This window comes from Quercus suber, unplaced genomic scaffold (genome assembly GCF_002906115.3).
Source record: "Quercus suber isolate HL8 unplaced genomic scaffold, Cork oak 2.0 scaffold_18, whole genome shotgun sequence".
Taxonomy (NCBI): Eukaryota; Viridiplantae; Streptophyta; class Magnoliopsida; order Fagales; family Fagaceae; genus Quercus; species Quercus suber.
Window position 1 is genome coordinate 2,558,837 of NW_027069483.1, and position 27,137 is coordinate 2,585,973.

The 27,137-nt window shown below is 32.3% G+C and overlaps 1 protein-coding gene and 2 long non-coding RNA genes across 3 annotated transcripts; 2 read left to right on the top strand and 1 right to left on the bottom strand.

The window, feature by feature from the left end:
- Positions 1 to 17,693: 17,693 nt before the first annotated feature.
- On the bottom strand, positions 17,694 to 22,670 carry LOC111995789 (uncharacterized; the record flags this gene model as incomplete). Its single annotated transcript, XM_024027724.2, has 5 exons — positions 21,717 to 22,670; positions 20,275 to 20,393; positions 18,918 to 19,544; positions 18,506 to 18,815; positions 17,694 to 17,921 (listed from the first exon to the last, which is right to left on the bottom strand). Coding segments are annotated over exons 1-5 (2,160 nt in total), but the record flags the coding sequence as incomplete, so codon positions are not given.
- Positions 22,671 to 22,703: 33 nt separating this feature from the next.
- LOC136062215 (uncharacterized) lies at positions 22,704 to 23,448 on the top strand. The gene is made up of 2 exons (XR_010624019.1): positions 22,704 to 22,950; positions 23,061 to 23,448. It is a non-coding gene; the product is annotated as an uncharacterized LOC136062215 (long non-coding RNA).
- Positions 23,449 to 25,473: 2,025 nt separating this feature from the next.
- LOC136062410 (uncharacterized) lies at positions 25,474 to 26,360 on the top strand. Its single transcript, XR_010624160.1, has 2 exons — positions 25,474 to 25,699; positions 25,849 to 26,360. It is a non-coding gene; the product is annotated as an uncharacterized LOC136062410 (long non-coding RNA).
- The last annotated feature ends 777 nt before the right edge of the window (positions 26,361 to 27,137 follow it).

The following is a 27,137-nucleotide window of genomic DNA, read 5'->3' on the forward strand; positions in this document are numbered from 1 at the left end:
TTGTTACAATATTTTCAGCAACAATCAGTTTTCAATAACTTTCAGTAATAATAAGTTGTATCCAAATGGACCTAATATATCAAATACATGAGTGAGGTTCACTTGTGTATTGCACAACTAAATTTGGCAGTTGGCGAGATTTTTAGTTCAATAACGATTATTACACACACTGTACATACACATATTTTAAACTAGAATGATGACTTTAGAGCGTGTATAAGAGTTATTTCCCTCTTAGTTTTTGTCAATTTTATTTGTAGCTAACAAAAATATTTTATCTTACTCTTGACGTTTAACTATATATGATTCTATTAGCATAAGAGCAACCACGTCATTAGTTGCAAAAATTTGCAAAATACAAAAAGTGCTCAATTTTGCACATTTTAATTTAAAAAATACTCACATCAGTACTTGTAAAAATGTGCAAATATATAAAACTGTTTACGTGCAAATTTCTCTCTCCTTATCAAGTTGCTCTATCATCTGTCTTCTTCTCATAACAAATAAAGAAAAAGGTGGGTGGGGCCATGTGAGTAGTGATTTGTTTGATATAATAAAAACTTAAAGAAATACTATTATTATTTAAATAAAATAAATAATAGAATAAATAAATTGATATGTGTGTTTTGTAAAAGTAGACGTGTAAAAATGAAAAAAATATGTTTTTTTCTTGTAAAAGGGACAATAATTTTGTGATGCCGTTGCTCTAATAGTTACAGGCACGTCGATTGAGGAAAAAAGGTATGATTATGCACAGAAAGTTATGGGGCTTTTCATGGAGAGAAATGGCATATTCCCAATCCCAACACTGGAACTAGACAGCAGCAAAGTCCAACCCATGTATAGGTTACAATTACACGCATGGACCCAACAATATTATTTTTCTTTCATTTTCCCAAATTCTATCAATAACTTAGGATTCTATGTATACTCTTATTCATCACCACTTTCAAAACCCCAAATCCAGGAAAGACACTTCCAACTGCAATGTGATTTTGTTTTCCAAAGAGGCTACCAATTCTGACCAAGTTATATATTATCTCTACAGTAGATCAAACACCATGTAACTCCAAAGGTGCAGAGTAATGGAGGATTTTATTTTCTGGCTTCATGGAGATGGATTTTTGCTAAAACATTATAGAATGATTTGGTTGATCGAAAGGAGACAAATTGCATAGAGACGAAGGAGGTGAATGATAGATTACCTAACACAACTTAACACTGTTTTTTTATATCCCAAAGTATTTGTCTCAATGCTAATGGACACATATAAATTATTGTCCTAGAATTACGGCTCATGCACACAATATTGCACATTACCGCATATGGTTTGTTCCTTAGAAGAGCAACTTTTGTGGTCTCATATTTTCATTCACATTATTGTGTAAGAATAATGTCAATAATGTGGTCAAAAACATTTCAATAAGATACAATCAAAAGTTCTATAATTTATAGTATATCTTTCAAAGCAATTATTCCTTATTATATATCTAATTGGCGTATCTTGGATTGTCATGAAAAGGCAGAATGTTTTTTTTTTTTTTTAAAATTTTTAAAAATCTTGGATGTCTATTTAATGGTTTATATTTTTTTAAAGATATGACCTCCATATTTAGCTTTACATGCTTAATTAGAACTTTTGGAAGATATAGGAATTGAGGAACAACAGGAATAAATGACTAATGGTCATTTTCAATGATTCAGAAAACCATAATTGGGTTTTGTGGCTCAAATTAATTCCTAGTTGTCCACAAAGAAGTCATGCTGAAAAGTCTCCTAATTACAACATCAGGGTACTGATTATCGATCAATTTGCTAGTTTTATTTTTTTTTGTAAAACCTTGTTTTATTCAAGAAATTCTAGTTGCTAGTTTAATCAAATAGCCCTTAAACCTCAGTTACAATCATGTGTCCTATGAAACGAGCTGAAAATAAAGGAAGCCATGTTCCCTTGAATTTATAAATAAGATAACTAAAAATATGAAGTGTACAAACTACTAGTAACTGTTAGGTCAAGCTAATGATATCTTGGGCTTATTGATTGGATGTTACTTATCTAATATAATAAATTATCTGTAATTTGATTTAAAAATTAATAATTAATAACCAAATAAGAACATGCTGATGTAAATTAATTAACGTTTTGTTCAGGCAAGTGTCATTGTTATATTATTTTCAGGCACTCTCATTCACTTTTTCTTTTGTTCAAGCAAGTCATTGTTCTATTTCCCTACAACATTATCCTTAAACAGATCCAAGTTAAGCATGGTTAATCCAAAAAAGTTTTATATAAAAAGACACGTACCCTTTTTTTTTTTGCTAACCAGACACGTACCCTTCTTTCCGATTTGATATGTCAGAATTATATAAAAAACAAAATGGCGACAAAACTTCCTTGACCTATCGTTATCATTATAATTATTAGATGGGTTGCATCATGCATATATATATATATATATATATATCTATAACATATTCAGGTGAGCTTTCATCTTATCCATTTCTTTATTTTATTTTACCAATACATGCCAAGAGTTCGAATGGGTTTTACCGTTTTACATTATCAAAATCAAATGCAAAAAAAAAAAAAAAAAAAAAACCAAGACAAGAGGAACGAACGTAGTTATGTTGCAAAGCAAATGCATAAAGGCAAGTGGGCTCCATGAGGGAACATTCCTCCTTTCACAACATGATCTATAGACCCCAATGCATGACACCTAGAATTAAATATGTTCCCAAATTTTAGTATTATTACTAATAAAGTAATAATTTTGAGATGTTTATATCACAATAACAATTGTTATTTGTTGGTGTGACACTATTTATCAAAAAAGAAAAGAAAAGTATTTGATAGGCTGAAGCTACACTCTTTATATATATATAATAAAAAAATTCACAGTACATATTATATTTTGTATAGTATAATATAGAACACAAAAAATAAGAAAAAAAACATTTTTATGGAACCATCCTTTTAAGTTATCATAATTTTTATGATTCTTGTTTTTAGAAATTGTCTTTTTTATATACCTATTATTTGCAAAATATATGAGACCCCCCCCCCCCTCTCTCTTATCATGCTTATATTTAAATAATTTTTAAAAAAAACTTTAAGGAATTTTTTTTTCTTTCTTTCAAAAAAGAGATTTAATGATCTCGAATGGAAGTCAACGTACGCATGTAGTCGTACTTATTACGACATTTAGATATTTCGGACACTATATGGGAAGTAATTCATGGCTATTAATTAATTGGCCAACCAAAAAGAAAAAAAAAAGGGCTAATAATAGTAAAGGAACCACTCATATTATACCAAGTGATGCTACGTTGAATTTGAAAATTGGATACTATAAAATAAAATTTTATAATTGGAGAAGTTATTTTTATTACCATGCAATAACATCAACTTTGAATTAAGTGGTGGCGTATGTTCTCTTTCTCAGTTTCTCTCAAAATTTTTAATAGGTAAAAGTTACCTTCCATTATATAGCTTACTATAATCACCATGAGACACAGATAACGCAACTACAACAAAAAACTTTATAACTCAACTAGTTTACATTTCTTGATATTTCCAACAAAAACATCCAGAGTTTAAATTTCATTATCTTCTAATTATCGAATTATTAAATTAGAAAAAAACCCCGTAACCACTTAATGAAAAAAAAATACATCACACAATTTCTAGATTTTTATATTATTTTGTTTTTAGATAGAAAACAATCTCCTATTTTTTGGCCAAGAGTAAATTATTATGTTCAACAGACCCAGAGATAGGATGTGCTTTTCAAAGAATATAAAATGAGAACTTTATTATATTTGAAACTCCTTTGCAATGTTGGAACCAAGAAAAAATTCTACAGAAAACAAAGGCTACCACATTTCATCTTCCCCTCAAGTAGTAATGATTAAGTAAAAATAGGTTGGCTAGGGTAGGCTTTAATTCTAAAACCTTAGTCATCGGGCAATTCAAACCCTTCAATCAATGGCCCCGCTAACAAAATAATTTTGTTTGGCTTCAATCTTATGTAAGCATGCTAATCAAAGAACTTAATTAATTACCCCTTTAATATTATCTAGCTACTTTATAGAAAAGATGGCCAATGAGTAGTAGCTTAATTACTTGAGCTTTAGATTGCAATCAAGTATACATTTTCTTTATTAAAAAACTTTCTTGACTTTGAGAGAAAGCAACTTTAAAGAATCTTGTTCTCCAATCACTATAGAGCTTTCAATTGTGGTCTATTAATTAACAAGTTTTATTGTCCCCTTTGTATCCCATGTAAGAGATACAAATTTTTTTTTAAATGGATTATGCATTTCTCATATTTATATAGTTATTTAAAGTTTAGCCCCCAAAAAATTAATTGGTTCAAAAAGGCCCTAGAAAAATGAAATGATCAGTTAGGTTATGATGTATGGTCCTCCTAAAAAATATATATAATATAAAAGAATTTTTGAAAATGATTTTCTACAATTTTGGTGTTTTAAGTTGTTAGAGTCATATTTTTTATGTAATTAGCTAATACTTTGACAAAACGTACTTTACTTGTAATTAGGTAGATCTAAGTTGGGTTTAATTCATCAAGAAATATGTTGTTCAAACATATCAAGTGTTAGTATTAAAGACATAAAGATTGATTCAAGAAATAAGTGAAGAAAAACTATTTTATTAAATCTCGACAGATAGCTGCTATCGAGACTAAATGGGAAGCTTGACACAAGCTTGATCTATTGAGAATTACGATTTCAAAATTTTTAGATCTGAAATTTGACCAATGCTGATGTATTTGTTTAGGGTGTTTTTTCTCACAACCCTAGACATATAAGGTTTATTTTAAAAGCCGTCATATACGCATACATAGACCAAGAGTTTAATTTTCTCTGTGAGAAGCTACTGTGTTTGTACACCATGGGGTTTTGTAACAAGTGCTTCCTGATTTTCATTGTTGATGAAGTGAAGAACTTTGCAGCTAACAACAATCATTTAAGTTGCTAGAGTTAGTCATGTACTAGGATCCGTGCAAAAGGTTAATCATAGATTGGAGATTTGTGCATCAAAGGAAAGAAGGCTACTACAAAATCAAATTCAATTTAGTATTGGGGTAAAAGTTCAACTGTAGGTTGGTATTTTGGTATAGGCTAGGGTAGTGATAAGATTCATCGTACTTGTAACTCCTTGATTATTAATTAGTAAATTATTGGGAGTGATGACTTTAAATTCACTTGGTGAGATTTTTGTTTTATGAAAGGCTTTCCCCATTTGTCAACAAATCACCGTGTTAATTTAATTTCCATTGCATTTAGTTTATTTGGTGATTTTTGGTGCCTTCATGATTTGCATGTAATTTGATTTAATTAATCAACTTGAGTAATTGAATTAATTACTCGGAGTCAAGCTATCTTAACCCAACATAAGTGACTAAAGTACTTTAGTATATATGCAAAAATATTTTCTTAATTATCCTTTTATTTTCATTCAAGCTAAAATATTTTCTTGCACTTCAATTAATATATGTGTGTTCTTATTTATTTATTAATCATTATATTTCATTCTAGTTTTTTCCTCCTCAAAATTTTAATGGGGTGGTAGTAGATATGAAGCCCACATATATATATATATATATATTCCTGAATAGTGTTAAATGGTTGATAAGTTAAAAAAAAAAAAAAAAATCAATAATCTACCAACTTGTTTGTAGAGTTGTTATGCTTGTGTTCATTCTTCCTTTTTTCCTACAACTATAAAATGAGTATTTTTAGTATTGTCAAAATAATTTTCAAAATAAAAAGGAAGATGATTTTCTAAAGATTTTTTTTTTTTTTTTTTTTATTACAGTGAAAAGGAAATTATTGTGAGGGCAAAGATGTTGTACTTGCCATGCACAACAAAGGTAGCGTTTGGATTGCGTTTCTGGGTAGCGTTTCAGCGTTTGCGTTTTCCGTTTTTTTTTTTCTTTTTTTTTTTTAAATTTTAAATTGAGAATAGTGTTTTCACGTGGGATGTTGTCTGTCGGTGGGTTCTGTGCATTGTGCATGAGATCCACTACCTCTTTGACCAGCAAATTTTGCATTGAAATGTGTCTGTTAGTGGTCTCGTGTATTGTTCATGGGACTCACAAACGTTTTTTTTCCCACAAACTTTTATTAAAAATGGGTCTCACGGTACTATTTACACATTTATAAATTATTTTATTACAATGTTTTTAATTTTCAACAAAATAAGCGGTATCCAAACAAACCCAAAATATCAACCCTTTTCGGCCTTAGCTGTCCATGGACCATCACCTCTATGACTATAGTTACTTTAATCTTTCAAAGATTAAAATGAAAAAAGATAGGCGGCTGGTTTTCTGGCAAAATTGTTCAACCCCACCAGCCCATACATGAATCATGATATCATTGAAGATGGTAGATCAAATTGCAAATTAGAGAGGACATAACATGCTCGAGTATACTTGAAATAACCCTTCAAAAAAGTGAAAATAAAAGTAGCTAGCCTCATCCCACATGATTTGTGCATGCGATGTGGCTTTTTTTTGGGGGGTTTAGTTTTGTAGTTTAGCAAGAAAAAAAATAGTGAATATGTTTAAATTTAAAAAAGATAAGAGATTAGGAGGAAAATAGAGTTTGTTTATTTAAATTTCAAAAAAGATAAGAGATAAAGAGATTATAAACTGCTCAAAACGTGGGTTTAGTGAGAGGTTTCAAATAGTGAGTTTTTATTTTACGCGTTTGTCTCCTTTAAATGAAAAATATAGATATAGATGAAACTAGCTTTTGACATAAAAGGACTTAATATAATAGATAATAGATGTTCCGCATGAACCAGAAATTAAGCTTGTCTCAAGGATAGATTTATGAACAATTGTGGAGCACAAATGCCTTTTAAACGTGTGGTTAGAGATTTCTAGTATCGTTGTTTAAGTGTTGTGAAAATATATGTAGGTTAAAAAGTGTTGTGAAAATATATGTTGCAGTATTTAAACACCTAAAACTGTTGTTTAACCAACTGTACCAAATACCCCCTATTAGATTTGAACTTACAATATGCTGTATATATTTTATAATAATTGCTTTTTATCATTAAACAAAAGTATTAATTGAAATTTGGTATAGCCATTATTAAAATTTAAATCTCTTATTCGGTTATTCCCTGCTAGCTAGACACTACTTGAAATCTATAACCTATAGGGTTTGTTTGGATTGAATTTATTGTTGCTGAAAACTGAAAACACTGTAGTAAAATAATTTTTAAATCTGTAAATAGTATCGTGGGACCTATTTTTAATTAAAAAGTTGCTGAAAAGTGGTATTTGTGGGTCTGTGAACAGTGTACAAAATGCACTGTTTACAGTGGAAAAGTCAGCCTTTGCGGCTGAAAGAAAAAAAAAAAAAAAGAAACGCGGATGCACTGAAACGCGGACGCAAACGTGGAGGCCAAACGCCCTCATAGTATATTTTCATTCATTCCAAAGAAAATGATAAAAAAAAAAAATTAGTGTTTTGGATGAGGTGATCAAATGTGAGACATTTTTGGAAACAAACCCAATAAAGACTTTTGACTTGGTACAAGTCTAAAAAAACCAGTACTTGTAGAGCAATCAGTGATGTTTGTTTTTGAGGCTCCTAATCAGTCATCAACCTAGGGGGAAAAAAAGAAGTATATTCTCATTCTCAAAGACACTTGTGCCTCAAACAATGACCTTTTTATTTATTTATTTATTTTTCTTGAGTTCAATTTTCAACATCAGCAGCATTGAAAAAGGAAGCCCAACATACATGAATGATACATATGCTCAACCTCCAATAAGCGTTAAGAGTAAGGAAAGACAAGTCCCTGATTTCCCTCGTGGCAATTCCTAGATATCAAACTGGTCCCTCTTGTTGAAAAAATGAAATTTAAAAAAAAGGACCTCTTACTTTCTACTTTCTTGCTTTGGTACACCTACACCCTGAAGTTATTCGCCCTCTAGGTGTTACTGTACTTGTCACCCTTTCCTTTTTACTTCAATAGACATAACTTTTTCTGTGATTAAACTCCACTTCTGCCTCTACTTTTTCTCCCTTTGGGTGCCAGCAGGAGATTAGTATCACCTTTTTCTTTTGATCAATTTATTTAAAAATCCCTAAAATAATATGGTTTTAGCCTTTTAGGTAATTTCACGAAAATATTATTATGACATCAAAATAAGGTGCATGCGTTTACCCAAAAAAAAAAAAAAGGTGCATGTAGCTCTATTAATTGACACATCCTAATGTTTTTAACGGAGATATCTTGGGTTTAAATATTTTATTTCTCGTTGTAACGATTAAATTTATCCCCTCAAAAACATCAAAATTTGGTGAGACACTTTGAAAAATTTTGTTTACAATACTAATCTTTAATTTTTGAAATCAGGAATATATATATATATATATATATTAGAGTTCTTAGGAAAACTTCATTGTCACTGGGAGAGTGCCGTTAGGCCAGGGTCCATGGTCCCCCAAATTTGTTTAATTTTAATCTTATGTAAAAAAAATCTTATTATTATGAAATGGCAAAGTAACTAGGCTTATAACTCCCAAAATCTTAATTAATAAAGACTTTATAATAAAGACTTTATGAATGGATTAGGTTAGATCAATCACCTAGTTGGATTGAGTCAAAATCAAATACCGGAAAAAACATTTTAGACAAAAATAGAGTGCTATAACTATTATCTCTATTTTATTTTTTTGCGTTTGATTTTTTAAAAGTCTTTGGCAAAAAAAGGAATATATGTCAAAGGTTTTAAATAATAAATAAGGAGAGAGAAACAAAATTGCTAATAATTAAATGAAGGAGGTGTAAGTCAATTAGCATTTAATACTATTTTTTTAACCATTAGATCAATTATAAGTCCACGGTTTACAAATAGTGTAACTCTTGTCAAGTTACACCAGGTGTAACTTGAACCCATCTCATATATATAAAAAATTTTTCAAAGCATATAATTTCTGAAAAAATTTCAAGTTATGTTTATTTAAATAAAATTACAATCTCATTATTAGATAAGTTGTATATATCAATTGTTAATGACGTAATAAAATTCAATCCATTTATTTTAAAACAAATAAATAAGATTTTATAAACTCAGTAGTAGAATTATCCTAAGAACTTTAAGGAATTTTAATATATTAGTAATATAAATATTAATTTGTTAAATTTAAACCTAGTTTCCAACATTCAAGCAGACAAATTGTAGTGTCCGCATTGCTGCCCCTACGTACCTTGTTAGCTCTAGAGTCTAGACCAGATCTATATTGAAATGAACCAAATGGCTACCTAGTTGGCATCAATCTAATATGAATAGTCAAAACTAATTAAGCTTTACACCCTCATATGCCGACACTGACCAAGTCAGATTTCCTCTTTGAGGTTTCTGTTTGAAGAATATCAGAACTTTGGAGGCCTTAGTGACAAATAGGAAGGGATAATTAAAAAAAAAAAAAAATCATAGGAAAATTCAAATTATACATATATTTATTTTATAGGAAATTATCTTCAACTGCCATAAAAATTAATTGCCTTAAATCAGAATTTTATGATAGTATATTCTCAATAGGCATGTCTATGTACGTATGTGAAGAAGATATCTTATATATCTGTTGTATGTAACAGATGTATCATAATTAGTAGGATACAGACACTTGTATAGCCTACATGCTACATGTTATCACTCCTCAAATACATGCATCAAATGCAAAAGATAATTCTTCGTGTGTTTGACAGCCTATTGATGTTTCGGTCCTCAATAGATATAATAACATGGCCTTCATAATGTTGGTGAGACCAATTTATATAAACTCTAGCAACGCAGCCAAACTCACACCTAAATTCACAACAAATTTAGAGAGAAAATTTTTTTTTTTTTTTTTTTTTTTTTTTTTTTTTTTTTTTTTGCGGTAGAGTGAACTGAACTCTATCGCTTTCAACATTTTTGTGTGTATATATATCATTGTCATCATTATCACTTAAGCACCTTATGAATCTAATGTTTTTTTTCTTATTAATCTAATGTGGTTTTCGGTTTTCCCATAATTGTGTATCTTTTTCAATTTTAAGTGAAGCTTAATTTGTCATAATTTGATCCTAAAACTGTACATTTTCCCAGTCTTGATGTCTGGCTCACACATTTCTTTATCCAAACTCCATATATAGTACATATTTTTTCTTTTATTTTTGAGAAACATATTTAGTACATATTGATTGCTCAAATTCTGAAATATTTTTGATTTTATGGAGGGTATTTTAATTTTTTTTTAATATAAGATAGAATTTAACTCTAGCCTAATCTAAGTGTATATGTGTGTGAAGTTCCCTCCTGGAGACTTGAACCCCGGCCCTTACCCCTCACACCCTACAAACACTTATACTTGTAGAGTGACCATCGCACCAAGAGTGTGCAGTGGTTGAGGTATTTTAATTTTTAAATGACAAAGAATAAATAATGTAGTTGAAAATGAGAAATTATACAGTTCTCATGGTGGATTACGTCACTTGTCCACTATTCCATTAAAAGACTCTCACTTGTTTAAAATTACCGAGTTAGTAATCAATTTCTGTTTAATTTTTTTTTTGGACTTAACAATTTTAAATAAGTAGGAGTATTTTATTGGAATGGTGGACCGCGTTACTTGTCCACCATGAGAACTTTATAATTTTTCGTTGAGAAGGCAGGTTAATATAAAATATTTCCTTATTACAAGTTACAACAAAAATCTAATAAAGCACTATTGATTTTGCTGAGTTTTCCGTAGTTGAAAATTTGAAATCAATATATTTTATTTTGTTAAGCTTTTTTTTTTTGGTTTAGTATTATAATTTTCCATTCATTTATCTCTTTTTGTACATTAAAAATCTGTGGCGAATTTGAGTTTACTGAATGCCCAGAGATTTTTCTGTTCAAAATAAAAGAAAGATTTTTTGGTTTTTGGTGTAAACGAAGATTGAAATCCAGATTTCTTATTCAACTATTAGATATTTTATCAGTTAAGTTAATTGGATCTTACAACCGAATGCCTTTTTAGTTCCATAAAAAGAAAAAGAAAAAAAGAAGCCTCTTGGGCTAAGTGGTGTTATTTTTTAGTTCAAATCCCTTTTCTTTATTTGTTGTTCAGAGTTATATAATAAATAAATAAACCAAAATGTAGTCAAACTTTTAAAAAAGTTTTTTTATTGGTTGTATTTTTCTTCGTTTTCTATCGAACTTATATATTTTATTAATATTAATCATTCTCCTCTGAGAACTTTCCTAAAATTTTGCTTAAAGTTCTACCTTATTTTTTTGGATAGGTAAATTTTTACCTTTATGCTCGCACAAAGGCACAAGTCAACATTAGGACTTAAGGACTTTGACATCTTAACGTACATAAGACCTACAATGTGGAAATATTCATGAATATATTTTATTTTATTTAAAAAAAAATAGTTGTTACTATTGAGACTTAGGTAAGAGAAACCACAATGGAAATTCAGCAAGAAATTGACAAAGTCCACGAGAAATCTTTTATAATCAATACAGTAAAACATCTAAAAATAGTAAGTTCCTAAAAATAATATTTCCCATGAGTTAAAAATTAATTGATCTCAAATATATTCTCAAACAAAAAATAATTGATCTTAATTATAAATGAAATTTCATGTTAACGGGTGTTTTTAAAACAATTGTTAATAAACAATTTTAAGAAATTTTTTTTATTATACATTTTTATGAGAAATTAAAAAAATTATCAAAATATTAATTATTTTTTTCTTTTCTAATAAAAACATTTTAAAAATAATTTACTAATAAATGCTCTTAAAATATTCGTTAATTTTTTCCATAAACATTATTGAATAAATTGATCTTAAGAATTCCCGAAAATCTAAGACTACTAATGAGAAAGACATGTTTACTGGCAAGTGTGAAAATCTAAAAACACATGCTTTGGTAATGACTCCCATACGAATTTCCCGAAAATTGAAGTTTGGACATGTGTTTCTCATTAAGAATAATTTTTTCTATGGTAGCTATGACAATGACAATTTCCCAAGACAAGTTTGCAATTTATATGCACCGACACCAAATTGTTTGTGAAAGATCACAGCTAACGTCTTTTTCTTTTGGTACTTCTTCAAATTTAAAGCTTTTTTTCCCCTTGACATTTTAATGTATAAACTTATTGTTTCTTTTTATTTGGTGAAAAATGCTTTAAATTTATTTCTTAAAAAAGAACAAAAAGGGACTTTAGCCACTCTCTTTTTGGAAAATAAATCTATTCTTTGTTTACTATTGCCTCTGTGCAAGTAAAATTTCCATTCAATAATTTGTATTGAACAAAAGGGCCAATTATTGCCATCAAAATGGAATTAAATTATGCCCCTATATGCTAATCTTATAAGTTATTTTCCTTTTCATTATCATTTAATGACATGTTTGGTGTACTAAATGAAAATTGTGATACGAATGGTAATTTTTACGAGGAAAGATATGTTTACAATATTTTTACAACAAATCCTAAGTGGCAGATTATTACTGGTTGTAATTATTGGGGCAAAAAAGTAATCTTAGTGTTAGTTTTAAATTTGAACCAATAACAACTAACCACCTGTGATTTGTTGTAAAAATATTGTAAAATTGTTGTAGATGTAGCATCTCTCAATTTTTATTCCTAATAATAAAAGATGTTGTAATATTACTAAGTATTACCATTCATACATTTTGTTGTAAAATTAGAAAAAAAATTAATTGTTAATTATAAAAAATAGAATAAAATAATTGTTTTTTTTTTAGAAGAGAATAAAGTAATTGTTATGTGCATATAGAAAGTTTCTATTTGGGTAGATGGAAAGAGAGATTATCTTTTTATAATTGTTATGTGAATGTGGATAGTTTGTTTGTTTGTTTTTTTTTTTTTTAAAAAAATATATTAATTTTAAAATTTATTACACCTACTATAGAGTAGTTATTACAAACTTTTTAGAAATGAATAACTATTCCTCAATTTAAGGAATAGTCATTGCCAAGGAATAACTATTCTCCGCAATGAAGAAGTAATCAAATAACCGAATTGTCATTCTTCATGAATATCATTGCAATATATGATGTATAATAGCATACTAAACATGGCCTATGTTAGTTAAGATGACTTCAACAAGTTTTATAAGCTTCATTGAGGCTTGATTATTTATTTCAACTTCTTTTAATGTTGACCCTCAAAAAAAAAAAAAAACCTTCTTTTAATGTTTAGATTTCAAATTTTATTAAGTAACAAAGTGCTACATACCTCATTATCCTAGCAAGTTGTGTCAACTTGGTTATGCCCTGAACTTATAAAAGCAACTCAAACTTAGCTTGCAAAATTCAACTTTAAAAAAGAAAAAAGAAAAAAAAAAGTAGAGAACCATTCTAAAGAAGAGCTATTTGGACTAGCCTCTAACAAGTAAAACCTATGAGTAATTGTCTTCACCGACCAGAGCTAATTTTTAGGTAATTTAGAGGCATTTACCTTTGTTAGGCTAAGCGATTTATACTTATGCTTAAAAGCTAAAAATTCAACACTAGTATATAGGTCATCTTAATTATTTTTCTAGTTTGTATGACTTAAAGTGTTATTTACCAAATGCATTCACTAAATATGAAATGAAAATCTTGGACAACTTACCTACTTCTTTTGTCTTGAGATAATAAGTAACATCGTTTTTAGACTATTACTATTTCACTCAAGCCAAGTGCATTTATGATCTAATTTCCATTGCCAAAAATGTTGATAGTAACTAGTAAGATTATTGATGGCCAAAATTGGGTTTTACCCCTTTTAGCCAAACTTTCCAGCAAAATGCACCCTATCTGAAACTATTTAGAGATATGCCCCTGTTTTGAAATTTGATTTTTAAAAAATCAAGTTATATGCAAAAATTTGCATGGAGCTCAAGTTCCATGCAATTTTTTTTTTTTTTTAATGTTTAATTGCATATAACTCGATTTTCGGTAAATCCAATTTTTCATTGAAACTTGATTTTTAGAAAATCGAGTTTAAAACAGGAACATATTCCTAAATAGTTTTAGATATGAGACATTTTGCTAAAAAGTTTGGCTGAAAGGAGTATATCCCCATTTTGGCTGAAAGGGGTATATCTCCATTTTGGTTGATTATTGATACACCTTATAATAAAAAAAAAAAAAAAGATTATTGATAGTTTGATACACAACTCGAGCTTAACACACGATTTAACTCATGTGATGGCTAAACTCTTCATGTTATAGCACTCTCTAATGAAAGGCAACAACTAGTTGGCAACCTAGAATACCTTACATTGACTCATCTAAACATTTCTAATGTAGTTCGTATCGTGAGTCAGTTCATTTTAGTACCACAATCCACTCACTTTACAACTATTCTTCATATTCATTAAAGGGTACGCTGTTTCTTGGACTCAATTTCTCCTCAACATCACCACCTACATTATGTGCTTACATTGATGCGAATTAGACATGAAATCCAATTGATCATTTATCTACTATTGGCTTATGTTTTATACTTGGCAACTCACTTGTCTTAGTGTAGCAAGAAGATATATATTGTTGCATTTCTAGCACAATAGCAAAATATAGGGCAATTATTGATATTACATTTGAGTTTTTTTTTAGTTGCATTAATTTCTTCAGAATGTGGGTGTTTTTTTTTTTTTTTTTTTGCTGAATAAATACTTTATTGATCACTCCAACAAAGGGAAAGACAGAGTGGAGAGGGCTTGCGTCCAACATAGATTACACAATAATGTCTTTTACAAGAGGACCAAAAACATTGACATCGTTTGTCACTTTGTTCATCACTATGTTTTTCAGGGTACTTTACATCTACGATCCATTCCTTTTGATGATCAAGTAGTTGACATCTTTACTAAATCTCATTTGCCAAACTGATTCCATGATCTTGTGTCACTCAACTTGGCTTTCTACAAATCCATATTGAGTTTGAGCAATGCTATTAAATCATTCATTAGTTGTAGGCTATACATAAGAGTCATAGCCCATTACCTGTATAATACTCATTTTACTTATACTTCACTCACAAAATATGATTAGAAATAGAGCAAATTATAACTTACCTATCTGTGATTTGACTGAAATTTAAGTTATCAATCTATGGTTTAAAATTTTACACTTTACCCGCTTGAAGTTTAACTGAAATTTAAGTTGCTTAGCTGTGATTTGAAATCCTATGATGCAAGTGTTCCGCTGAATTTTTTTTGATCTTTTATTTTTATGGTTTTTGTGTTTTTGGAAGAGAGAAATATAAAAGTGAAGCAAAATCACATATTTAGTCATGTTTTTAATATAGGTGAGTTAAGGAAATTTAATTGAACTAACCTCAAGTGGGTAAAGTGTTAAATTTCAAACAATAGGTAGACAACTTAAATTTTAACCAAATCACATGTGGGTAAGTTGTAATTTGCCTTTATAAATAAGTTTTTTCTTTGTATAGTTTCTATATACAGCTGAATAATATATAATTATTCTAATATTTTCAAAACACTTACAACATAATTGGAAAAAGTAACTCATTGATAAATCTAAACTTTTTTTTTTTTTTTTTTTTTCTAAAGCACTCTCTTAATAACAACACAATTTTAAGGAATGTCTTTGGTCCCTTTGTAAAGCTTAAGGGGGAAAAAAAAAAAAAACCTTACAAACAATATTTTCCTCTAAATAGTAAAAAAAAACCCATAAAATATTTGTTACTAAAAATTGTGAATCTCTTACCCAAAAAAAGGCAATTTCTTTGTTTCTTAATTTCAGTTTGATAGAACTTCTTGGACATGATGGGCACGCGCTTAAACTTGTCTAATAAAGATTTCTTTGAGTAACGAATTTGTCTACCTCTTCAAACTAATTTAAGGGCCAATTGTTACTCCAAATAATAATAATAATAATAATAATAATAATAATAATAATAATAATAATGTTCCTATATGTTTGAACTTAAAATGTCTCTTATTTTTAGGGTAAATTTATATACAATATATCATTTCTTCTAAATATAATCATAATTTTATTACTATTAAACAATTTATTTATTTATTTATTTAGAATCCATACAATTTGTATGGATGCAAAAATGTTTAGATGACAGGATTTGGACACATAAATTTGGGTTTGAGTGATTAATATCTAAATACATTGTTTGAAAAATTTAAAAAGAATCAAAGATTTGGATTTGATAAATCCACCTAAGATTTTAAACTCTAAAATCATTGAATTTAAAATAAACTTTTAAACCCATAGAATCTTAGAAATCTATAAAACATACTTCAATATTTAGAGATTTAAAATTAAACCATTTTAAATCCATCACTTTAAAAATCAAATCCAAATTCAAATATCCAAAACTCAACTTTATGGAAAATACAAAACACATTCTAATTTTCAATCCTAGCTCAATCACTTAATAAATACGCAAACCATATCCGAAGGGTTAATTATGTGGAGTTTAGTGGAAACTATGTGCTTTACTAAAAAGTAAAAAAAAAAAAAAAAAAAAACACGCACGCACACACTATGTATGTCCTTTATTACTGGCTTCCCTAATCACACATTATGACGTGTCAAAATCCAAATTATTAATCTAAAAAATCTACGTGTTCATCCACTATGGAGTATGGATCACCTCTCTCTCTCTGATCTTTAGATCCGCTGTCTCTCCCTTCAATTCACAAAGCTATAAAAATATTAAAAAATAAAAATAAAAAAAATTCATTTTCAATTATAAAAAATAAAAAAAGCCATCTCTTTCTCTCTCTTTCTCTCTCTCATTTTGTAATTTATAAATTCTCATATCATCCTCTTCTTTGATCTCTCGTTTTCTGGGTCTTCAACAAAAATTTTCACCATTTTCACAAAGAAAAAAAGTTTAGGGTTTTGCAAACATGACACACACACATACATACAATACATATATAAATATTATATATACATATAGGAGCTTCTTCAAAGGTACGTTTCCTTGTTCTACCATTTAGCCCTAATTTCCACAATTCATTTCAAAGCTTAAATCTTTTTCTTCCATCTCTCAACTGATCCAGTCAAAAATTTTAAATTGTGGGTATATATATATTTTTAGATAGGGTTTGGAAATTTTTATTTATTTATTTATTTATTTTTGACTTTGTAATTGTTTATCAGGTGGTGTGTGTGTTAATGACACTGTGAATTTTAATTCTGATTAGTGGGGTACTGTTTTTTTTTTTTTTATTGTATGAGTTTGAGAAAACCCAAATTGGGTTTTTCTTTTTTTGCTCTTTTTTTTTATTTGGGGGTTTTGTATTATAGAGCAAAAGGTTGGTTTTTTTTTTTTTTGGTTGAAAAATGGAGGGTTAAGGGTTCAATTGTAATGGTGGGGTTGCATTGTTAGAGGGATTGAAGGTGGTGGTGGGTTCTGTTGGTGGGGGAATTGGGAATTGGGAATTGGGTGAGGATGACCGATTTTGAACCACTGCAACAGAAACCGGAATCCACTGATGCCTGCTCTGATTTTGAGTGTGGATTGGAGGAATTCATGCGTGGGCACTTGGATGAATGTATGTCATTCGCTTCGTGTAGCTCTGCACGCACCCCGGATGATGAGGATGATGAGGGTGGTGATCAGCTAGTCAGGAGGAGGAGGAGGTCTGATTTGGAGACCATATATATTTTTGAAATTTTAAAAAGTAGAATAATGATGAACGGTATTGAGTATGTAAACAAACCTTTTTCACCAGCTGATCGATTCAGAGCCGCAGAGACTTCCTGTCTGACAGAACGCTGCAACTCTAGTTGCATATCCATGCAGGCCTCCAACATCCTCTGCATGTGGCTCATGCCTTGATGAAGTCTTGCCATGTCTGCCCTCAGATCATTAATCATCTCCCATTCCTGATCCAAATCAATATCCACATTAGGGGCAACTTAAAAGGCAGATATAATATGTAAACTGGAGATAGATCTGGAATTCACAGGTTTTAAACAACATAAGAGAAAAGACCACAGCCCACAACAACAACAACAAAGCCTTAGTCTCAAATCACAGCACACTTCCCATTTATGTTAATCATCAGCAGAACAGGTCTTATTAGCACTGCAAACAAGACTTACTAACCTGGACATCCCATGAATTATTAAGCTACATCAATAACATTCCATATAAATACACATTAGATGATTTCAGATGGCCACAACCATAACACACGATTGTAACAAAATATTGGGATGACCTCAATCTTAGTATCCTCGATTACAGCTCCAATACTTCAATGACCCCATATTTGGTTAAGGGTCATACCTTAAAAGGCTATGTAAAACATGCCATTTAGTCAGGAAGTCCTAATGCTAGCTTCAACTTGTCCTAACGTTATGATAAAAAGAAACAAAATGCCTGACATGAAACTTAATGGGGAAAATTGAGTTTATTAGCAACATTAATATTTGGTTCCATAATTTGTAGAAGAAAGATTGCTCACCATTTCTGAGCGATGCATGCTATGACGAGACCAGCCAGTGTGATGCAAGTCCTGGTGCCAAAGTGGCTGTGGAGGGGGCACTGGTGGAGATGGTAGAACAAGAGAAGGTCTGTTAATGGCATCACGTTGATCCTCATTCTGGTCATCCCTCTGCTCCTGATCCCGCTCAGGTGAAGTAGGAGTTGGTGTAGGTAAGTTTCTATGCAAATCCCAGTCAATGGGAGCACGACCCTGCCTCTCCACATATGACTGTATTAATTGGTCCAGACTTTCACGGAACCCACTACGAAGAAGATTAGAAACACTTCTCCTACAATATTAAGGAAAAAAAGTCCATGTGAATGTCAAAAGCAAAGGTTCAACATCCACGTGGGTCTTAACACCTATGAAAATTCTGAAAATGATCAAATACCTGCTCAAAAGTTCCCGGAGTTCCATACTGTACACATTATCATCATCCGGAGGATGAAATCTATTGAATCTTCTAAATGGAACAGCACGACGATTTCTTGGAGGAGCAGAAGGCCCTTCTGACCAATTTTCAACAGTTTCCCGAGAGCCATCCTCATGCCAAACCCCTTGAGCTTCTTGTCGATGCCCCTCCTCCCCACTTGTATTCCTTAAAGGTTCCTGAGGCCAATCATTGACTGAGTTTTCTTGCCAATTTGTATCCATATCTTCAACATTGTCATCTCTCCACCCGTTAAACTGACCATAGGTTATCTGTTGCCAGTTTGCTCTCTCATCCTCAGTAATTTGTTCTTGCCAATCCCCTCCTTGATTAGCAGTTTCTTGCCAAGTTATATTCTCAACAGCTCTGTTGGTTTCCAAGTTCACTGTTTGATCAGGCAACTGATTGACGACACTTTCCTGACTCCTGGACTGTAATTGTTCATGATTTTCATGTTGGATGTCCTGTGAAGAGTTTGTTTGAGTCCGATCATTTCTAGAATCATTGACGTTATTGTTAGATGTAGTATCAGAATGGCTGCCTACTTGACCACGAACAATAGTTTCTAATCTGGAGCGGAATCCATCCCTAAAAGAGAAAGTGAACCTGTTATTGAACCAATCAACTAACAATCACTACAGTTCCTTTTATATTTCAGCAACAATCAGTATAATTCTTGTGCTTCTTAAAATAAAAGGCAATGACTATCAATACAAAAATTTGTAAAATAAATTGGGAAAAAAAAAATTGAAGAGAAAAGCCCAATGTACACCACATGTAGATGAGCTTTGTATTTCTATAAATGCAAAGTATACATACAAGCTCCAACCATCTAAAGGGGAGAATTTAGAAAACAAATAGAAAAGAAACTGAATGTAACTGCATATAAGAAGATAATGTGTAGGCATGTGTCACACATGCTACGGAGCAAGCAAGACAGAAAATTTTTATCAAGGTACTTAAAGTTATCCCAAAATACTAACAAATTTATATTTTCAGAAATCTTATTTTATACATATTCAACAAAGGATCAAGCAGAGACATGAGAACAATCAAGAGATGACCAAACAGATTAGGTAAAACAATGAAGATTGGCCAGGATATTGTCCAATCATTTAAAACCATGTAAATTCTCCACCAACTTTTTTCCCAATGATCAAGGCTACTAATACAAAGCCAGAGAGTATATACTATGGGCTATTCCAAAACACATAACATGATCAGTTCTCCTTCCCCCCCCCCCCCCCACCCCCACCACCCCCCCCCCAAAAAAAAAAAAAAATCTGGAGTATAAAATAAATAAAAAGAGTTTGTGTACCTTAAACCAGAAACAGTATGTCGTTGTCTCAACTGAACTAACTCACTCGCTGCCATAGAAGGAGGTCTCTCCTCTTCAACAGGTCTTTCATTTCGCAAGAATCTGCCTCTAAGTAGTGACTGGAAAATGTTATGGCATTAGTGGCAAACCATGGCTATATTGGCAAGCAAAACATCCTAACGTTGTATAACAAAACATCACATCAGTTAACAAGTGCTAAAGCTGACCTCACCGAAAATGTTTTGAGTACCAAGTACAAAAAACACGCGTAATCACAAGCTAGGACACCATTAGTATAATAATATTTACAGAAAAATCTGTTGAAACTTGAAATATATACATGTAAAAAATATATATATATCTTAAACTAGCAAATGACATAAAGTCAATTGATAGGAACTGATTCCATAATAACATATTACAGTCATTTACCTTACATCAAAAGAATTCCAGAAAAAAATTGAATCTAATCTCGCCTAAGTGAAGACTTAATACAAGCATAGCAAGTTTAGCCTTCTCTCAACAATAAATATTACCCTGTATAATATAATTACAATTAATGAGCATCCAACCATACAAGCATGATTTTATTCTGGTGTTTAATATCTACAACTAAAGGAGGAAAAAAACAGAGGGGGAAGGAGTGTTTTACAATATATAAATACATGAAAATATCTTCACGTCAACCTAGAATAGAAGGAAGTGCAATGTGCTAGTGACCTATCTAATATAAAAAAAATTCAAAAGACTAATATTTACATAATCATATAGATCTAGATCAGTTTCAACAATTCAAGCTTCTTAAGGAAGCAAACTAGAAAGAAAAGTCCAGTAGTCCAGACTATATCCTAATGAGATAAAAGCGAATAGGGAGAAAATCCCAGTAAAAACTGTGAAGATGCACAACAAAAAAGAGTATTTACATAACTTGCAGGTTCAGTCTATACTCTGCAAGGAAGAACTTTGGGAGTTACATACCAAAACATTTCTTGGGGCAGGGGAGAGCTATCCTTCAGAAACTAATTTATCAATTCCAAATCAAATGCAGAGTATTTTAATTACAATGGTATACAGCTATATGACACACCATGGAATTCTATTCTACAAATAAAATCTATAAACATTATGCAGCTCAATTACACAATCAAATACTTTTTGCCAACTTTTATCCATTTTTCGGTTGCTTATTTGCATAGTGTTTATCAAAAGATATAATTTTTGGTAGCTTTTATACGAATTTGTGACAAAAAGCTAGCTTATTTTTAAAAAAAATTAAAAGTTAGCATTTTTTGGCTTGCTAAACACACAGGCTTGCTAAACGCACAAGTATACTATCAATTTCCTGTTGATGGGGGAAAATATAACATATTCAATATCATGGGACTTAAATTAGTAGCTTAGAAGCATGAAAAATTGAACAACCTTCTCGATAAGCAACTGACCTGAATGCGGTTGCGATGAGCAAAATCTGAGACAGCCCGATGCTCCAACAAACCCTGAAGTTCCCTCTGCCTTTCTCTCTCTATCCTCACAAGCAAATCAAGTAGAGCCTGTCTTCCACGCAACCTCAGCATATCCCTACGGATATGCTCAGGTTGGCCTTCATCATGGTCAGTAACCAACCCATCACGAACTTGATCCACCTGATCACCAGGTCCAGTGGGCTGATCTTCCCGCCGGCTCCCACGAGCTGCTCTCTGCTGACTTGTCATTTGCACCCACTCCCGAACAATTCTCACCCTTTCACGCTCTGTTTCACCAAGCCATTCTGATCTGGGACTATTGTTCCTTTGAGCAACATTTGAAGAAGGCTCACTAATGCCACTCTCCATCCAGCCCCGAACTATTTGCCTCACTCTCTCCCTCTCAACATCGCCAAGATCAGGAGATTGCTCCCTACTAGACCTGTTATTATCCACACGTTCATTCTGCGACCCCATCTGATCATGGGCCCAACTCCCAAAGTCATTTTCACTCTCACTCACGTCTCCCAAACTCCCCTGATTCTCACTCTCCCGACTATCTGACATGTTTGTACTGGACATATTAGTATTAGAGTCCTCAACACTCCTCCGCTGCCTCAACCTCTCCCTCACTCTTTCACGAGCCCGACTCAACAAATGCTCATCCTCCAACTCGCGCCACATTTGCAAAATCGTAGACGCCTGAGTGCTTGGCCTCTCCACAGCCCCCTGCCGCCTAGAGGTCGGGGACTGCGACTCCCTCAAAAAGGAGGAGTCCAGCATCGAAACAGTGTGCAAACCCGCGAGAGCCATCAACTCCGACTCGCGATTCCTCCTCTCAATGGTGGTTATCATCTCCTGCGCCTGGCGGGCAGCCCACCTACTCAAAATACGAGAGTGGCGACGCCTTGCAGCCGAAGACTCTGCCAAATCATCACCTTTTTTTTTTTTTTTTTTTTTGGGGTGGGAACAGAATGTAAGTGCAACTCCTTCCATTCACGTTTCCTTCATTGTTGATTTTCTTTTATCTTAATCATGAAATACATTGATTGTTTATGCTTCTATCTTTGATCTTATATAATTGAGCTGACAGAAGCAATTATGTTACAGGCTTGGGTGCTGAGACATCAGAAGATGGGTCTAAATGGGGTCATGTGAGGAAAGGAACTTGCTGTGTTTGTTGTGATAGCCATATTGATTCACTCTTGTACAGGTATACTTGCACCAATATTTTGAACTACTTTTATTATTTTCTGTTCTGAGGGTGTTCTGATTTCTGTTGTTGGTTGTGTTCCTTCCCTTTAAAATGGTAACCTTTTGCAGATGCGGGCACATGTGCACTTGTTCAAAATGTGCAAATGAGTTAGTTCGTGGTGGAGGAAAATGCCCATTGTGCCGAGCGCCAATTGTTGAGGTGATCCGAGCATACTCCATACTGTAAAAAGAAAGGTTTACAAGAAAAAGAAAAGAAGAAGAATAAAAATTATGAGTAAAATGTGCGGTGAGGTCTGAGGGAGCAAATGTCATTTTACTTGCATCAAATGGAAGCTCTTGAGGTTCTTGTCTTGTCTGTAGAGTAGTAGAGTGTTTTAGTAATAGCCAATGTTTTTCTGATTATATATGGAACATCATGCATTGTATAATTGGAATAACAAATGGCATTGTTGATTCATCATTCTTGCGTAAATAAAATGTCGATTCTTTTTATTTATTCCCCTTCTGTTACGTCTCTAGTAAATGTTTGAGAAATCATCCAGTTCTTAAGACAATTGCCAGTTTCACTCTACAATAAAAATTCCCTAATAGACCGTTTTTAAAACGAACTCTTCAAGCAATCAAGATTACAACTTTTGATAGAATTTTCCTTTTACTAAAACCAACACTTATTCCACTACTTATGAATCATCTGTTAAAACCATACCTCCCCAACTCCTGATGTCTCTCTTCATGGACTCTCTCACCTTGTCCATATATATATATATATATATATATTTTTTTTTTTGACAGCTATATATTACATTTTCCTCTTCCCCCTCCTCGTCTTGAGAAGGGCTAGGTGGCACTCTGGATGAGCTAGCCCCAGCTCCAGAGGCTGTCCTGTGTTGCATCTCCTGAAATTCCTCTATGGAATACCAGAACCCCAGACGAATAACGCTCATCCGAGGAACTACTGCTATAACTTGTGCTACCCTCACCACTTTCATAACTCCCAGACGAGACGTCCTGATACTCGTCTATCTCCTATCTATACTACTAGACGAAGACATAGCTAAAATAAAAATCAAAATGAAAACCTAAAAGGAAGAGGAAATACCTGACAAAACTAGGACGAAGGCTAGACGAGAATCTTGGACGAGATGGTAGAGATTATGAAAAAGGTGAAGGGCAAGAAAGAGAATGTGCCTATTTATAGGGCCAGAAGTAGGAGCGAAGCGACACCGTCCATTAAGAAAACAACACGTAGCAGTCACTTGGAAAAATGTAATCGACGCAACAGGTTAACAAATTAAATCATGACATGTGTACATTAATAAAGGCATGGATTAAATCCCAGTGTCCTTGGACGACCCCTGGACAGGGGAGCAACTGATGAGAGAGCAAAACCCAGTACCATCAATGGTTCGTCCAGAGGAATCATCCATGATCACCAATTAGCCAAATGACCAAACAATCTCTAGTTCGTCTAAAAATGTCATCTGTGAGCTTTAATTAGCCAAATGACCACAGACCATCTAGACAAGTCATCCATGTGCAAAGCCCATGGACGACTATACAACATATGTCTATATATAAGGAGTCGTCCATGGGTAAAGCACACGGACGACTATATAACACTTGACAAATTCTGGAGTGGTTAATCAACTCGTGTTCATCGCCACCAATTTCTCCTATCTAAATAACTTCCATTAACAGTTGTAACTTCTAGAGCCATTGAGGAAGTTATTTCCGGAATTCCGGACTTCCACAAATCTTGGGGAAGTTATTAAGCCAAATAACTGCTCCCAATTCCCTATATAAAGACCGATCTGAATCAAACAAAGGTATGAGAGTATTCTGACATTACTCCAATACAGTTAGAATTCCATTTGTGGGAGAAGATACTAACTTAGTCATCAGAGGGTCCTAGGCCGGTCCACCCCGGTCTCCTCTGACAGCGTGTTTATTTTTCAGGCCTTCACTACAACTTTCAGCCCATCGAAGCCGAGTTGTCTAGCCTATTGATTCTATTCTGCATCAAAAGTATATCCCATATTACAAATAATCAATCATAATATGTCAAAGAAAATAAGCCACAACAAGTAATAAGTTTATATATGTAGGGTTTGAAGGTTATATTGGTAAAATGTCATTTAATTAAACAGGTCAAACGGGTTTCATATGATGACACTAACCTAACTCATTTATTAAACGAGTCAATCATGTCAACTCGAATATGACACAAACCCATTAAGTCTCAACCCATAACCTGCTAATTTTGTGTCATGTCATGTAGGGTTCGCGGATCGTGTCCAATTTTGGCACCCCTAGTGTTTCCCACGTAAGAAAGATAATGGACATTTATGAGATTATATACTCTTATGCATGAGTCTATGTGGGTTATGTAGTATTAATAATTTTTTTTTTTTTTCTAAATGTCTGTTTATTGTGCAGTATTTTTTTATTATAGAACAATATGTGTCTATTCATGTTGCACCATCATAAATAGTGAATCTCTTATTTATTCTAGAAAATTTTTAGTTTTCCATTTCATGTTCATAGTCAGAGGGAGAGAAAGACCATTTTGTTCGTTGTAGCATTCTGACTGTTGTGCTTTGTTTGTTTGTCGTGATCAATGTATCTTGGAAGATAGAAGTCCAAGAAACTTAAAGCACTGATTGTGAGGGCAAAATCTGCCTCAAGCAGTAGTGTCAAACAGTAATCTTGATCAGATTTGCATCATTCATTCTTTACACATCCAACTTGTGAGTAATTCCATTTATTTTACAAATTTTTATTTGTTGTATCATGTACAAATTCTATAATTGTTTTGTTAGCAACTTTTTGTGTTCTTCATGATTGGATTTTTTTTGTGTTCTTATTTACATCATCAAAAAAATTAAATTAATTTCAGTAAAACTTCCAACAATCCTACCATCAATCCTGAAGGAACAGCGATTTAGACAACTTAGGTGTCAACTTTATTGAGATCTCATCAAATCTGTTCGAGATCTCTTCGACTCTATTTAGATCTCATCAAATCTAGTCGAGATTTGACCAAAATATTGCAGAGAATGGTGAAGAAACCATCATATCGGCGAAAAATGGCAACGTCTAACCATGGAGATTGCTCGGATTGGTTGGAATCAAATTTTCTTGCAAAGACCCACTACTCGTCACGCCGTCAACCATCACATTGTATGGATTCAATCAAGTCTCAAATCAATCCCAATCGAATCGCTTGGTTTATCGAGTACCAGATCGGATTTGGACAGCCTAATTGTCACACATTGTGAAGGAATTGCACCTCATGTAGACTTCTATTAGGATTGCTGAAAGTGTCCCTAATTAAATTTGTGACATTTCTCTCTTTTTCTTTGACTTCTTTTTTTTCTTTTTATAATACAATGATTTTGTTTGTTTTAAGGATTATTATTATCACCAAGACAAAGCCACATCTAAATTACTAGCTTCATAGTTCAACCCCCATAATTTTCCTTTTTCCCTCAAGACATAAGTAACATGGCCCTCTAGTCTAGAGACAATGGCGTATGCACATTATATTTCTTGTGTTCTTTTATGAAAGTTACTATAACCGAGGCACCACATACCTCACCCTAGCACTCCAAGAGAGCCAGCAAGAGAGGCGCAATGCAAGCTAGGAACCCTCCTCCCACACGGTACCCGCCACAACTCAAACAAGAGACCTTGTGCTTGCATGTGGGATCTCTCCCAACGTTCCCTAGTGAAGGGGTGCCCCTATTAGGTCACGTCCTGGGGGTTAGTCACAAATGGTCGCCCCTCCCCCCCCCCCTTTTGTTCATCAAAAAAAAAATATATATATATATATATACATATATATATAAGTGGCTAGAGTTCAAATCCCAACAAGAGTATTATTGTAATGGAAAGAAAGTGAATTTTTTTTTTTTTTTTTTTTTTTGAGAAACCAAAAGAGAGGGAATATAAGACTTCTATCTTTACTTTATTCAAGGAAAAAAAAAACTTTGTTCTGACTTTTTTTTCCTTTAATTACTGGTGTGACGTGATTGGTTCATATGAAAATCATGTTGCACCTATTGCAATTGGTTACCTCAATATGCTGTGAAAAAGGTAGTTACATTTTTTGCGCTTTAGCATTGCTCATCTTAAGGATTAGGACATAGGATGGAGAAATCTAGTAACACTGTTAATTAAACAAAG